Raw genomic sequence first — 15693 nt, 5'->3', positions numbered from 1 at the left:
CGGGGCCCACAGGATCGGGCCCACGGAGGCCGCGTAATGGCGGCCGGGCCGCTGCCTCACTGCGCATGCGCAGCGCGCGGGGTGGATACACCTGGAAAGGCGGTGGGCAGGAGTGCGCATGCGCAGCGCGGACAGCGACGGGGGCGTGTCCTACGGGGGGAAGCCACGCCCCCTGCCCTGTGTTATAGATGGATGATTTGCATAATCCCGCCCCTGTGGGCGTGGCCTCCAGGGGTCCGGCGGGGGCAGGGGCCGCCGCCCGCCCCAAGGCCACGGGGCGCCGCGCTGACCCTGACGTCACCGCTGACGTCACGAGTGACCTTCCCCGCCCCCTCCCCCGCCCCCTGGCCTTGGGGGGGTGTGTGGGGGGGAGGTGGCGCCGCAAAGGCTTCTGGGTAACCCGCCCCCCCCCCAAAAAAAATAGGGGGGGCACCCTGCCCCTCCCCCCCCCTCGGGACACCCCCCTTTGAACCCCCCCCTTGGTGACCCCCCCCTTTGGGCCCCCCCCTTTTGGATCCCCCCTTGGGACCCCCCCCTTTGGGACCCCCCCCCATTGGGCCCCCCCCCTTGGGATCCCTCCATTGACCCCCCCCTTGACCCCCCCTTTAAAGCCCCCCCCATTTACCCCCCCCTTTGGGACCCCCCCCTTTTTGCCCCCCCCTTTTGCCCCCCCCCTTTTGCCCCCCCGTTGACCTCCCTCCTATTGATCCCCCTTTGGGCCCCCCCCCCATTGACCCCCCCTTGAAGCCCCCCCTATTGACCGCCCCCCTTGGGACCCCCCCTTAGATCCCCACTTCCCGCCCCCCCCCTTGGGACCTCTCTTGGACCCCCCCCCTTGCCCCCCCTTGGACTTCCCCCCCTTCTGGACCCCCCCCCATTGTCCTCCCCCCCATTGACCCCCCCCTTTGGGACCCCCCCCTTTTGCCCCCCTCATTGACCCCCCCCTTTTTTCCTGCCATTGGACCCCCCCATTGATCCCCCCCCCTTCTGGACACCCCCATTGACCTCCCCCTTTGGGACCCCCCCTTTTTACCCCCCCCCTTTGGGACCCCCCCATTGACCCCCCCATTGGACCCCCCCCTTTGGGACCCCCCCATTGACTCCCCCCTTTGGGACCCCCCCCCTTTTTACCCCCCCCTTCGGGACCCCCCCCTTATTACTCCCCCCTTTAGGACCCCCCCCCTTTTTACCCCCCCCTTTGGGCCCCCCCCCCTTTGAGACCCCCCTCATTGATCCCCCCCCTTTGGGACCCCCCCTTAATACCCCCCCCTTTGAGACCCCCCCCCATTGACCCCCCCCATTGGACCCCCCCCCCCCCTTTGGGACCCCCCCTTATTACCCCCCCCTTTGGGACCCCCCCCTTTTGCCCCCCCATTAACCCCCCCCCATTGACCCCCCCTTCTTCTGGACCCCCCCCATTGACCCCCCCTCCCCCCCTCATTGACCCCCCCCTTTCCCCTCCCCCTTCCCCCCCCGCTGCCCCCCCATTCACCTCCCCCTTTGCCCTCCCCCCCCCATTACTACCCATAGTGGGCGTGGCCACGTTCCCGCGTTCCGAGCCGGAGGGGGGCGTGGCTTTCTCTGACCCCGCCCCCTCCCCCTTGTAGCCCCGCCCCCTCCCCTCTGGTCCCGGGGTCCGCGTCGGCGGCGGGGGCAGAGGCGGCGGCGGCGCGCGGTAAGGGGGGGGGGGGGGGGGGGGCGCGCGCGTGACGTCATTGGGGTCCCCCCCGTGACGTAAGAGGGTTGGGGGGTGCACGTGGGGACCCCCCCTTGGGTGGCGTGACGTAACGGGGGGAACCCCGTTAGAAACACGTGGTAGTGATGGAGGGGGGCGGGGGGGGGGGGGTTGGGGGAGTTTTGGGGTCCCCTGGGGGGGGTCCCTAAGGGGGGGGGGTCTCTGGGGGGGGCCTGGGGGTCGCTGGGGGATCTCGGGGGGGCAGGGGGGTCACTGGGAGGGTTACTGGGGGGGTCCTTGAGGTTTTTGGGGGGTTGGGGGTCCCTTGGGGGGGGTCCTTGGGGTTTTGGGGGGGTTGGGGGTCCCTGCGGGGGGGTCCTTGGGGTTTTTGGGGGGTTGGGGGTCCCTGGGGGGGGTCCTTGGGGTTTTTGGGGGGGGTTGGGGGTCCCTGCGGGGGGGGTCCTTGGGGTTTTGGGGGGGTTGGGGGTCCCTGCGGGGGGGTCCTTGGGGTTTTGGGGGGGTTGGGGGTCCCTGCGGGGGGGTCCTTGGGGTTTTTTGGGGGGTTGGGGGTCCCTGCGGGGGGGTCCTTGGGGTTTTGGGGGGGTTGGGGGTCCCTGGGGGGGGTCCTTGAGGTTTTGGGGGGGTTGGGGGTCCTTGGGGGGGGTCCTTGAGTTTTTTGGGGGGTTGGGGGTCCCTGCGGGGGGGTCCTTGAGGTTTTGGGGGGGTTGGGGGTCCCTGGGGTGGGACCCTGGGGGGGTCCTTGAGGTTTTGGGGCCCTTGGGAGGTCCTGGGGGGGGTTCTTGGGGTTTCGGGGTCCTGGGGGGGTGCCTGGGGATTCTTGGGGTTTTGGGGTCTTGGGGGGGGGGGGTCATGGGGGAGTTCCTGGGGGGGGCGTCCTTGGGGTTTTGGGGGGTTGGGGGTTTCCGGGGGGTGTCCCTGGGGGGGTCTTGGGAGAGTTCTTGGCGTTTTGGGGTCTTTGGGGGGGCTCTGGGGGGTTCTTTGGGGGGGGGTCCTGGGGGTGTTCTTGGGGTTTGGGGTCCTGGGGGGGTCTCTGGGGGTTTCTTGGGGTTTTGGGGGGGGTTGGGGTCCTGGGGGAGATACTGGGGGGGGGGTCCTTGAGGTTTTGGAGACCCTGGGGGGGGTCTCTGGGGGGGGACAGGTGGTCGCTGGGGGGGGGAATTGAGGGTTTCTAGGGGGGTCCTTAGGGTTTTTTTGGGGGGGGGTTGGGGTCCTGAGGGGGGTCTCTGGGGGGGTCCTTGGGGTTTGGAGGGCCCTGGGGGGGGGTCCTGATGGTGCTGGGGGTCCCTGGGGGGGTCCAGGGGGTTTTGGGGGTGTTGAGGGTCCCTGGGGTGTCCTGGGGGGGTCGCTGGGGTGGGGGGTCGGGGTCCTGGGGGGCCCTTGGGGGGGGGGGCCTTGGGGTTTGAGTTCCTGGGGGGGTCTTGGGGTTTGGGGAGGCCCTGGGGGGGCTATGAGGGGGGGATTAGTGTCCCCAGGGGTTTTGGGGGACCCCTGGGGGGGGGAACCTTTGAGCTCTGGGGAAGTGGGGGGGGGGGGGGTCCCAAAATTTTAGGGACCCCCCCCATAATCCTGTGCCCCCCCCCCCCCCCTTAGACATGCAGGTGCTCCACTTCTACGTGCGGCCGGGCCCCCCCGAGACGACGGCGGTGGGGCCGGGGGGGGTCCCGAAGGATGGCGAAGGGGGGGGGGGGCAAGAAGCCGAAACCCAGCCCCCCGTTTTGGGGGGGGGGCCGCGCTCCCCCCTGCGGGCGGCCCGGGCGGTGGAGCCGGGGGTGACGGCGGTGACCACGGAGCTGTGCTACAACGTGGAGTGGGGACGGTACGGGGGGGGCACGGGGGGGGCACGGGGGGGGGGGCAGGGGGTGGGGGGGGGGTGTGGGGGTATGGGGGGGGCACGGGGGTATGGGGGGGTCATGGGGGTGGAGGGGGGGCGGGGGTATGGGGGCTTTGGGGGGATATGGGGGGCACTGGGGGGGGCACGGGGGGGCTACGGTGTGGGGGGGGGCATGGGGGGGTCATGGGGGTGGAGGGGGGCAGGGGTATGGGGGCTTTGGGGGGGGTGTGGGGGGATATGGGGGGGCATGGGGATATGGGGGGCACTGGGGGGGGCACGGGGGGGCTACGGGGTGGGGGGGGGCATGGGGGGGTCATGGGGGTGGAGGGGGGCAGGGGTATGGGGGCTTTGGGGGGGGGTGTGGGGGGATATGGGGGGGCATGGGGATATGGGGGGCACTGGGGGGGGCACGGGGGGGGCTACGGGGTGGGGGGGGCATGGGGGGGTCATGGGGGTGGAGGGGGGGGCGGGGGTATGGGGGATTTGGGGGGTATTGGGGGGCATGGGGGTGTGGGGGGGGCAGGGGTATGGGGGCTTTGGGGGGGATATGGGGGGCACTGGGGGGGGCACGGGGGGGGCCACGGGGTGTTGGGGGGGTGTGGGGGTATGGGGGGGCACGGGGGTGTGGGGGGGGGCAGGGGTATGAGGTCTTTGGGAGGGGGATGGGGGGGCATGGGGATATGGGGGGGCACTGGGGGGGACACGGGGGGGCTACAGGGTGTGGGGGGGGCGTGGGGAAATGGGGGGGCACGGGGGTGTGGGGGGGGCGGGGGTATGGGGGCTTGAGGGGGATATGGGGGGTATGGGGGGGGCATAGAGACATAAGGGGGCCGAGGGGGGGGCTCAGGGTACTGGGGGGGCACAAGGATTTGGGGTCTTGGGGGCTATAGGGACATGGGGGGGGGTTATGGGGGGTCTTTGGGGGGGTCACAGAGAGTTTTTGGGGACCCCTGGGTAATTTGGGGGGGGTCGTGTGTAATTTGGGGGGTCTTGAGTAATTTGGGGGGGGGCCAAGTAGGTTTTGGGAGTTTGGGGGGAGGGCACAGAGAATTTGGGGGGGGCTGGGTAATTTGGGGGGGGTCCCGAGTAGGTTTGGGGATGCTGGGGTGCTTGGGGGGGCACAGAATTTTGGGGGACCCTGGTTAATTTTGGGGGGGGTCCCAGGTGATTTGGGGGGGGTTCTGAGTAACTGGGGGGGGGGCCTGGGTAATTTGGGGGGGTCCCAGGTAATTTGGGGGGTCCAGAGTAGGTTATGGGAGTTTGGGGGGGGGGGCACAAAGAATTTTGGGGGGGGTCCCAGGTAATTTGGGGGGGTCCTGGGTAATTTGGGGGGGGTCTCAAGTAGGTTTTGGGAGTCTGGGGGGGTCCTGGCTAATTTTGGGGGGGGGTCCCCGCAGGTGCCGACCCCCCCGGCCCCGAGGAGACGCGGGTCCTGCACTGGCTTTTCGGGAGCTCCTTCGGGGGGGCGCGGACGTGGCCCCCCAGAGCTTCCCTGCGCCCCCGCGCCCACCAACTGCTGCTGGAGATCGGGCCCAGGTACGGGGGGGGGCCCATGGGTGCTTGGGGGGGGGCCCCTGGGTGCTTGGGGGGGTGTCCTATGGGTGCTGGGGGGGTCCTGTGGGTGATGGGGAGGGGTGTTGGGGGGGTCCTGGGGGGGCCTATGGGTGCTGTGCAGGGGTGTCAGGGGGGGCCTGAGGGGTCCTATGGGTGCTGGGGGGGTCCTGGGGGGGTTCTGGTGGTCCTATGGGTGCTGGGGGGGGGTCCTGTGGGTGATGGGGAGGGGTGCTAGGGTTGCTGCGGGGGTCCTGGGGGGGTCTATGGGTGCTGGGGGGGTTTCTGAGGGTCCCGTGGGTCCTGGGGGGGGCTATGGGTGCTGGGGGGGGGTCCTGGAGAGGGGCTATGGGTGCTGGAGGGGGTTCTGGGGGTCCCATGGGTGCTGGGGGGGGTGCTATGGGTGCTGGGGAAGGGCCATGGGTGCTGGGGGGGGGTCCTGGGGGGTGGGCTTATGGGTGCTGGGAGGGGTTCTAGGGGTCCCATGGGTGCTAGGTGGGGCCTATGGGTGGTGGGGGGCATCCCAGGTGGGGGCCTGGGGGGGGTCCTGGGGGTCCTATGGGTGCTTGGGGGGGGAACCATGGGTGCTGGGGGGTCCTATGGGTGCTGGGAGAGGTCTTGGGGGGGTTCTGGGTGTGTCCTGGGGGTCCCATGGGTGCTGGCAGGGAGGCCTGGGGGGACATAAGGGTGCTGAGAGGGGTCCTAGGGGGGTCCTGGGGGTCCCATGGGTGCTGCAGGGTCCCATGGGTGCCCTGGGTTGCTGTTGCCTTATGGGTGCTATGAGGGTCCTGCGGGTTTTGGGGTCCCATTGGGAGGGTCCCCTGGGGGTCCTATGGGGTTTTTGGGGGCTATGGGTGCCAGGGGTCCCGTGGGTGCCAGGGGGTCCCATGGGTGCTGTGGGGGTCCCGTGGGTGCTGGGAGGTTCCCATGGGTGCTGTGGCTTCATGGGTGCTGTGGGGGTCTTGTGGGTTCTGGGGTTCCATAGGGGGGTCCCATGGGTGCCGTGGGGGTCCCGTGGGTGCTGGGGGGTCCCATGGGTGCTGGGAGGTTCCATGGGTGCTACAGCTTCATGGGTGCTATGGGGGTCTTGTGGGTTCTGGGATCCCATAGGGGGGTCCCATGGGTGCTGTGGGGGTCCCATGGGTGCTGGGAGGTTCCCATGGGTGCTGGGGGGTCCCATGGGTGCTGTGGGTGTCCCATGGGTGCTGGGGGGTCCCATGGGTGCTGTGGAGGTCCCATGGGTGCTATGGGTGTCCTGTGGTACAGTGGCCTCATGGGTGCTATGGGGGTTCCTGCGGTTTTTGGGGGTCCCATTAGGAGGATCCCCTGGGGGTCCTATGGGGTTTTTGGGAGCTATGGGTGCTGTGGGGGTCCCGTGGTGCTGGGGGGTCCCGTGGGTGCTGGGGGGGTCCCATGGGTGCTATGGGGGTCTTGTGTGTTCTGGGATCCCATAGGGGGGTCCCATGGGTGCTGGGGAGTCCCATGGGTGCTGTGGGGGTCCCATGGATGCTGGGGAGGTCCCAAGGGTGCTGTGGGGGTCCCATGGGTGCTGGGAGGTTCCCATGGGTGCTGTGGCTTCATGGGTGCTGTGGGGGTCTTGTGGGTTCTGGGATCCCATAGGGGGGTCCCATGGGTGCTGGGGGTGTCCCATGGGTGCTGGGGGGTCCCATGGGTGCTGTGGAGGTCCCATGGGTGCTATGGGTGTCCTGTGGTACAGTGGCCTCATGGGTGCTATGGGGGTCCTGCGGTTTTTGGGGTCCCATTAGGAGGATCCCCTGGGGGTCCTATGGGGTTTTTGGGAGCTATGGGTGCTGTGGGGGTCCCGTGGGTGCCGGGGGGTCCCATGGGTGCTGTTGGGCTCCCATGGGTGCTGGGAGGTTCCCATGGGTGCCCTGTGGTGCTGTGGCCTCATGGGTGCTACGGGGGTCCCAATGGGAGGGTCCCCTGGGGGTCCTATAGGGGTCATGGGGGTTATGGGTGCCGGGGGTGTCCCATGGGTGCTGTGGAGTCCCATGGGTGCTATGGGTGCCCTGGGGTGCTGTGGCCTCATGGGTGCTATGGGGGTCCCGTGGGTGCTGGGGGGGGTCCCATGGGTGCTATGGGGGTCCCATGGGTGCTGGGGGTGTCCTGTGGGTGCTGGGGGGTCCCATGGGTGCTATGGGGGGTCCCATGGGTGCTGGAGGGTCCCATGGGTGCTATGGGTGCTATGGGGGTCTGGTGGGTTCTGGGATCCCATAGGGGGGTCCCATGGGTGCTATGGGGGTCCCATTGGGAGGGTTCCCTGGGGGTCCTATAGGGGTCATGGGGGTTATGGGTGCCGGGGGGGTCCCATGGGTGCCGGGGGGTCCCATGGGTGCTGGGGGGTCCCATGGGTGCTGGGGGGTCCCATGGGTGCTGGGGGTGTCCTGTGGGTGCTGGGGGGTCCCATGGGTGCTATGGGGGGTCCCATGGGTGCTGGAGGGTCCCATGGGTGCTATGGGTGCTATGGGGTCTTGTGGGTTCTGGGATCCCATAGGGGGGTCCCATGGGTGCCGGGGGGTCCCATGGGTGCTGTGGGTGCCCCCCCCAGGCTGAACTTCTCGACGGCCGCCTCCACCAACGCGGTGTCCCTGTGCCACGCGGCCGGGCTGCGCCGCGTCCAGCGCCTCGAGCTGTCCCGCCGCCTGCTGCTGCAGGTGACAGGGGGGGGACACGGGGGGGGACACGGGGACATGGGGGGGCCTTGGGGTCATTGGGGGCATTGGGGACAGGGTCACCTCCCCATGACCCCAAGTGTCCCCTCTCCATGTCCCCAAGTGTCCCCCTGCACCCCCCCAGTCCCCTACACTCACCCAGGTGCCCCCCCCCCACCTTGGTGACACCCCCATGTCCCCAGGGTGTGTCCCACCCCCCCAGGGTGCCCCCCCCCCAGTCCCCTACACCCCCTGGTCCCCATATACCCCCCAGTGTCCCCCACCCCCTGGGTGCCCCCCCCTTGGTGACACCCCCATGTCCCTATAGTGTCCCCAACCCCCCCAGGTGTCCCCCCCCACAGTGACACCCCCATGTGTCCCCAGTGTACCCCCCCCCAAGTCCCCCTACACCCCATAGTGTCCCCCACCCCCTGGGTGCCCCCCCCTCGGTGCCCCCCCCGTGTCCCCAGGGTGTCCCCAACCCCCCCAGGTGTCTCCGCCCCCTGGGTGCCCCCCCCCCCCCAGGTGACACCCCCATGTCCCCAGGGTGCCCCCCACGCCCCCCAAGTCCCCTACACCCCCCAGTGTCCCCCACCCCCTGGGTGCCCCCCCCAAACAGTTTCCCCCCCAGTGACTCCCCCATGTCCCCAGGATGTCCCCAACCCCCCCAGGTGTCCCACCCCCCCAAGTGTGTCCCCCCCCCCCAATGACACCCCCGTGTCCCCAGGTTGCCCCTCCCCAAGTCCCCCTACAACCCCCAACCCCCCCCACACCCCCCAGCCTCCCCCACCCCCCGGGTGCCCCCCCCACTGGATGACACCCCCATATCCCCATAGTGTCCCCAACCCACCCTGGGTGCCCCCCCCCAGGTGACACCCCCATGTCCCCAGGATGCCCCCCCCAAGTCCCCCCACACCCCCCAACCCCCCCCCACACCCCCCCACACCCCCCTTTATACCCCCCCCATCCCCAAACACCCCCCATCCTCCCCCACCCCCCGGGTGCCCCCCCCAGTGGGTGACACCCCCTTGTGTGTCCCCCCCCCCCAGTTCGAGGGTGACCCCCCGGGGGGGGCCGCGGAGCGGCTGCTGCGGGCGCTGGGGGACCCCCTGACGGAGCAGCGCTACCCCCACCCCCTGCGCTCCTTCCACGTCCCCCTGCGCCCCCCCCCCGTCACCCACATCGACGTCCTCGGGGGGGGGGCCCGGGCCCTGGAGGAAGCCGATCGGCAGCTGGGTACTGGGGGGGGGGGGTTTGGGGGGCGTTGGGGGGGGTTGGGGACACACTGGGGGGGGGGTTGGGGGGGATTTGGGGGGGTTTGGGGGGCGTGGGGGGGGGTTGGGGGGCGTTGGGGGGGGTTGGGGACACACTGGGGGGGGGGTTGAGGGGTTGGGGGGGGATTTGGGGGGGAGTTAGGGACACGGGGGGGGGATATGGGGGCACTGGGGGGGATTTGGGGGCACAGGGGGGGGGATTTGGGGGGGTTTGGGGACGGGGGGGGAGTTTGGGACACACATGGGGGGGTTGGGGGGGATTTGGGGGGGAGTTGGGGACACTGGGGGGGGATTTGGGGACACGGGGGGGGAGTTGGGGACACACAGGGGGGGATTTGGGGGGGAGTTGGGGACACTGGGGGGGGATTTGGGGGCACAGGGGGGGATTTGGGGGGGTTTGGGGACACGGGGGGGATTTGGGGACACTGGGGGGGGATTTGGGGACACGGGGGGGGGATTTGGGGGGGTTTGGGGACATGGGGGGGGAGTTTGGGACACACATGGGGGGGTTGGGGGGGATTTGGGGGGGATTTGGGGACACGGGAGGAGATTTGGGGGGGTTGGGAGGGGGACACGGGGGGGGATTTGGGGACACGGGGGGGGATTTGGGGACACGGGGGGGGAGTTTGGGACACACATGGGGGGGTTGGGGGGGATTTGGGGGGGATTTGGGGACACGGGAGGAGATTTGGGGGGGTTGGGAGGGGGACACAGGGGGGGATTTGGGGACACGGGGGGGGGGATTTGGGGGGTTTGGGGACACGGGGGAGATTTGGGGGATTGGGAGGGGGATATGGGGGGGAGTTGGGGGGGGATTTAGTGATGTGGGGGGGATTTGGGGGGGTTGGGAGGGGTTTTGGGGATGTGGGGAGGGGGATTTGGGGACACGGGGGGGGTTGGGGGGGGTTGGGGACACGGGGGGGGGAGTTGGGGGGGATTTGGAGGGGATTTGGGGATGTGGGGGGGGGGGTTGGGGGGTTGGGAGGGGTTTTGGGGACAAGGGAGGGGGATTTGGGGGGGGGTTGGGGACATGGGGGGGGGCCATGGGGACATGGGGGGGGCACAGGGAATGGGGACAGGAGGATGGAGGACGTGGGGACATGGGGACCTTGGATATGGGGACATCAGGGGATTGGGGACATGGGACGTAGGGAAACGGGGGGGGGGGGGGACATGGGGACAAGGGACAGGGACATGGGGACATTGGGGACATCGGGGACACGGATAGGGGACACAGGGACACCGGGAACCCGGCATGACACAGGGACACCGGGAGTGGCGGGGGGGGGGGTCATAGGGACATTTAGGGACACTTGGGGCCATCTGGGGACATTTGGGGACATTTGGGGACACCCGTGTCCCCCCCCCCAGGGCTGGCCTTTGACCCCTGGGACGTGCAGTACTACACCCGCCTCTTCCGCGCCGCCGGCCGCAACCCCACCACCGTCGAGTGCTTCGACCTGGCCCAGTCCAACAGGTGACGTCCCCAAATGTCCCCAAATGTCCCCAAATGTCCCCAAGTCCCCCCCCCCAGGTCCCCAAGTCGCCCCCATGTCCCTAAGTCCCCCCTATTCCTCCCCCCGTGTCCCCACATCCTCCCTGTCCCATGATGATGTCCCCTCCTTGTGTCCCCTCTCGTGTCCCCCCCATGTCCCCAAGTGTCCCCAAATGTCCCCAAAGCCCCCCCCCCAGGTCCCCATAGTTGCCCCCTGTGTCCCCAAGTCCCCCCCGTGCCCCTAAATCCCCCCCATTCCTCCCCCCGTGTCCCCATATCCTCCCTGTCCCATGCTGACGTCCCCAATGATGTCCCCTTCTTGTGTCCCCCCTCGTGTCCCCCCTGTGTCCCCAAGTCCCCTCCTGTCCCTATATCCCCCCCATGTCCCCACCTGACCCTGTCCCCATGTCCCCACGTGACCTCACGTCCCCTGCAGATGTCACCACCCATGAGGATGTCCCCATGTCCCCATGACCTCTGTCCCCCCATGACCGTGTCCCCATGTCCCCTGTGGGTGCCACCACCCCTGAGGACATCCCCGTGTCCCTGTGTCCCCTGTCCCCATGTCCCTTATGGGTGCCACCACCCCTGAGGACGTCCCCATGTCCCCACGTGTCCCCATGTCCCCCATGAATGCCACCACCCATGAGAATGTCCTCATGTCCCTTGTCCCCATGTCCCCACGTGACCCCATGTCCCCTGTGGGTGCCACCACCCCTGAGGATGTCCCCATGTCCCTGTGTCCCCATGTCCCTATGTCCCCTGTCCTCCTGTGACCCTGTCCCCATGTCCCCTGTGGGTGCCACCACCCTGAGGACGTCCCCGTGTCCCCTGTCCCTGTGTCCCTTATGGATGCCACCACCCATGAAGATGTCCCCATGTCCCCTGTGGGTGCCACCACCCCTGAGGACGTCCCCGTGTCCCCGTGTCCCCCTGTGACCATGTCCCCATGTCCCCATGTGACCCCATGTCCCCTGTGGGTGCCACCACCCCTGAGGACATCCCCGTGTCCCCGTGTCCCTATGTCCCCTGTCCTCCTGTGACCCTGTCCCCATGTCCCCATGTCCCCATGTCCCCTGTGGGTGCCACCACCCTGAGGACGTCCCCGTGTCCCCTGTCCCTGTGTCCCTTATGGATGCCACCACCCATGAAGATGTCCCCGTGTCCCCTGTGGGTGCCACCACCCCTGAGGATGTCCCCATGTCCCCATGTCCCTATGTCCCCTGTCCCCCTGTGACCCTGTCCCCATGTCCCCGTGTCCCCATGTCCCTTATGGGTGCCACCACCGCTGAGGACGTCCCCGTGTCCCCATGTCCCCACGTGACCCCATGTCCCCTGTGGGTGCCACCACCCATGAGGATGTCCCCGTGTCCCCATGTCCCTATGTCCCCGTGTCCCCCTGTGACCATGTCCCCATGTCCCCATGTGACCCCATGTCCCCTGTGGGTGCCACCACCCCTGAGGACATCCCCGTGTCCCTGTGTCCCCTGTCCCCATGTCCCTTATGGGTGCCACCACCCCTGAGGACGTCCCCATGTCCCCACGTGTCCCCATGTCCCCCATGAATGCCACCACCCATGCGAATGTCCTCATGTCCCTTGTCCCCATGTCCCCACGTGACCCCATGTCCCCTGTGGGTGCCACCATCCCTGAGGATGTCCCCGTGTCCCCATGTCCCTGTGTCCCCTGTCCCCCTGTGACCCTGTCCCCATGTCCCCGTGACCCCATGTCCCCTGTGGGTGCCACCACCCCTGAGGACGTCCCCATGTCCCCATGCCCCCTTGTCCCTTATGGATGCCACCATCCATGAAGATGTCCCCATGTCCCTTGTCCCCATGTCCCCACGTGACCCTATGTCCCCTGTGAGTGCCACCACCCCTGAGGATGTCCCCATGTCCCTGTGTCCCCATGTCCCTATGTCCCCTGTCCCCCTGTGACCCTGTCCCCATGTCCCCTGTGGGTGCCACCACCCTGAGGACGTCCCCGTGTCCCCTGTCCCTGTGTCCCTTATGGATGCCACCACCCATGAAGATGTCCCCATGTCCCCTGTGGGTGCCACCACCCCTGAGGATGTCCCCATGTCCCCATGTCCCTATGTCCCCTGTCCCCCTGTGACCCTGTCCCCATGTCCCCGTGTCCCCATGTCCCTTATGGGTGCCACCACCCTGAGGACGTCCCCGTGTCCCCATGTCCCCACGTGACCCCATGTCCCCTGTGGGTGCCACCACCCCTGAGGACGTCCCCGTGTCCCCGTGTCCCCGTGTCCCCTGTGGGTGCCACCACCCTGAGGACGTCCCCATGTCCCCGTGTCCCCATGTCCCTATGTCCCCTGTCCTCCTGTGACCCTGTCCCCATGTCCCCATGTCCCCATGTCCCCTGTGGGTGCCACCACCCTGAGGACGTCCCCGTGTCCCCGTGTCCCCAGCGAGCACAGCCGCCACTGGTTCTTCCGCGGGCGCCTGGTGCTGGACGGCCGCGAGGCGCCGCAGTCGCTGCTGCAGAGCCTGATGGGGACGCAGCGCTCCAGCAACCCCAACAACGTCATCAAGTTCTGCGACAACAGCAGGTGGGCACCCATGGGTGGCCCCCGCCGGGGGGTCCTCAGGGTCCCGTCAACCATTGGGTGGGGATGGCGTGAGGGTCTTGGGGTCCCATCACCTATGGGTGCTCATGGCAGGGTGGTTTTGGGGTCCCGTCACCCATGGGTGCTCATGGTAAGGAGGTCATGGGGTCCCAGCACCCATGGGTGGCCCCCGCCGGGTGGTCCCAGGGTCCCCTCACCCCTGGAGGGGGATGGCGTGAGGGTCCTGGGGTCCCGTCACCCATGGGTGGGGATGGTGTGGTGGTTGTAGGGTCCCGTCACCCATTCGTGGTGATAACGTGGTGGTTATGGGGTCCTGTCACCCATGGGTGCTCATGGAAAGGTTGTTGTCAGGTCCCATCACCCATGGGTGCTCATGACGTGGTGGTTCTTGGGCCCTGTCGACCCATGGGTGGTGATAACATGGTGGTTATGGGGTCCTGTCACCCATGGGTGCTCATGGCAAGGAGGTTATGGGGTCCTGTCACCCATGGGTGCTCATGGCAAGGAGGTCATGGGGTCCCCTCACCCATGGGTGGTCATGGCAGGGTGGTTTTGGGGTCCCGTCAACTGTTGGGTGGTGATTATATGGTGGTTATGGGGTCCTAGCAACTGTTGGGTGATGATGACATGGTGGTTATGGGGTCCCATCACCCATGGGTGCTCATGGCAAGGTCGTTGTCGGGTCCCATCACCCATGGGTGCTCGTGGCGTGGTGGTTCTTGGGCCCTGTCACCCATGGGTGGTGGTTATATGGTGATTGTAGGGTCCTAACAACCGTTGGGTGACCGTGACATTGAGGTCACGGAGTCCCATCACCCATGGGTGCTTATGGCAAGGAGGTCATAGGGGTCCCATCACCCAAGGGTGGGGATGACGTGGTGGTTATGGGGTCCTGTCACCCATGGGTGCCCATGGCGTGGTGGTTCTTGGGCCCTGTCACCCATGGGTGGTGGTTATGTGGTGGTTGTAGGGTGCTATCAACTGTTTGGTGACCGTGACATTGAGGCCATGGAGTCCCATCACCCATGGGTGCTCATGGCAAGGTCATTGTGGGGTCCTATCACCCATGGGTGCTCATAGCGTGGTGGTTATGGGCTCCCACCACCCATAGGTGACCACGCCAAGGGGGTTGTGGTGTCCCAGCACCCATGGGTGCTCATGACAAGGTGGTTATGGGGTCCCATCAACCATTGGGCGACCATGACATTGAGGTCATGGGGTCCCAGCACCCATGGGTGCTCATGGCAAGAGTCTTGGTGTCCCAGCACCCATGGGTGCTCATGGCATGGTGATTATGGGCTCCCACCACCCATGGGTGCCCACGCCAAGGGGGTCGCAGTGTCCCAGCACCCATGGGTGCTTGTGGTAAGGAAGTCATGGGGTCCCATCACCCATGGGTGCTCATGCCAAGGTCATTGTGGGGTCCCATCAACTATTGGGCGACCATGACATTGAGGTCATGGAGTCCTGGCACCCATGGGTGCCCACGCCAAGGGGGTCTTGGTGTCCCAGCACCCATGGGTGACAGCCAGCCGTGTCCCCTCAGTGCCATCCGGGGCGTGGCGGTGACGGCGCTGTGGCCGCAGGACCCGGCGCGGCCGAGCCCCTTCGAGAAGAGGACGACCACCCGGCACGTCATCTTCACCGCCGAGACGCACAACTTCCCCACCGGTCGGCCATCTTGGGGGCGTGGCCTGGGGGTGGGGGGCGTGGCCTAAACTTGGGGGCGTGGCTTAGGTTTGGGGTGTGGACCACCAGGTCTCGGTTGGCCCCCATAGGGGTTATGGGCGTGGGTGGGTGTAGCAATGGGGACGGGGCCTGGTTTGGGTGTGGTCAAGTGGGCGTGGTCTTAAGAATGGGGGTGTGGTCTAAATTTGGGGGTGTGGTTTAAATTTGGGGGCGTGGCTTAGGTTTGAGGTGTGGACCACCAGGTCTTGGTTGGCCCCCATAGGGGTTATGGGCGTGGGTGGGTGTAGGGCTGGGGGCGGGGCCTAATTTGGGTGTGGTCGAATGGGCGTGGTCTTAAAAAGACGGGTGCATGGTCTAAAGATGGGGGCGTGGCCTGAAATGGGGGCGTGGCCATCCAGGTCCTGGTTGGCCCCCATAGGGGTTATGGCCATGGGTGGGTGTAGGAATGGGGGCAGGGCCTATTTCTGGGTGTGGTCAAACGGGGCGTGGTCTAAAATGTTTGGGGCGTGGTCTAGAGGTTGGTGGCGTGTCTTACAGTGGGGGGTGTGGCTTCAGATGGGGGTGTGGCCAGCCAGGTCCTGGTTGGCCCCCATAGGGGTTATGGGCGTGGGTGGGTGTAGGGCTGGGGGCAGGGCCTAATTTGGGTGTGGTCGAATGGGCGTGGTCTTAAAAAACGGGGGCGTGGTCTAAAGATGGGGGCGTGGCTTGAAATGGGGGCGTGGCCATCCAGGTCCTGGTTGGCCCCCATAGGGGTTATGGCCATGGGTGGGTGTAGGGCTAGGGGCGGGGCCTGTTTTGGGGTGTGGTCGAATGGGGCGTGGTCTAAAGGTTGGGGGCGTGGTCTGAAGCTGTGGGTGTGGCTTAGAATGGGGGCGTGGCCAGCCAGGTCCTTGGTATTCCC

The 15693-nt window shown here is 67.6% G+C and overlaps 1 protein-coding gene and 1 long non-coding RNA gene across 2 annotated transcripts in view; both read left to right on the top strand.

Moving 5' to 3' along the window:
• Nucleotides 1-269: 269 nt before the first annotated feature.
• LOC311428960 lies at nt 270-3298 on the top strand. Its single transcript, XR_014687968.1, has 3 exons — nt 270-395; nt 1608-1675; nt 3287-3298. It is a non-coding gene; the product is annotated as an uncharacterized lncRNA (long non-coding RNA).
• A 544-nt stretch (nt 3299-3842) lies between these two features.
• PFAS (phosphoribosylformylglycinamidine synthase) overlaps nt 3843-15693 on the top strand; it is a gene marked incomplete at both ends in the record, with an annotated part of 36668 nt that continues 24817 nt past the window's right edge. Inside the window, 7 exons of the mRNA XM_084540153.1 lie at nt 3843-3864; nt 4925-5063; nt 7648-7753; nt 8800-8986; nt 10396-10501; nt 12945-13085; nt 14650-14774. Of these exons, the coding sequence (XP_084396279.1) occupies nt 3843-3864; nt 4925-5063; nt 7648-7753; nt 8800-8986; nt 10396-10501; nt 12945-13085; nt 14650-14774 (826 nt within the window). The remainder of the gene's footprint in view (nt 3865-4924; nt 5064-7647; nt 7754-8799; nt 8987-10395; nt 10502-12944; nt 13086-14649; nt 14775-15693) is intronic.

Source organism: Aythya ferina (genome assembly GCF_964211825.1).
Source record: "Aythya ferina genome assembly, contig: HAP1_SCAFFOLD_207, whole genome shotgun sequence".
Classification (NCBI taxonomy): Eukaryota; Metazoa; Chordata; class Aves; order Anseriformes; family Anatidae; genus Aythya; species Aythya ferina.
The sequence above is the reverse complement of the archived record's forward strand: the minus strand, read 5'-3'. Positions and strand labels throughout refer to the sequence as shown.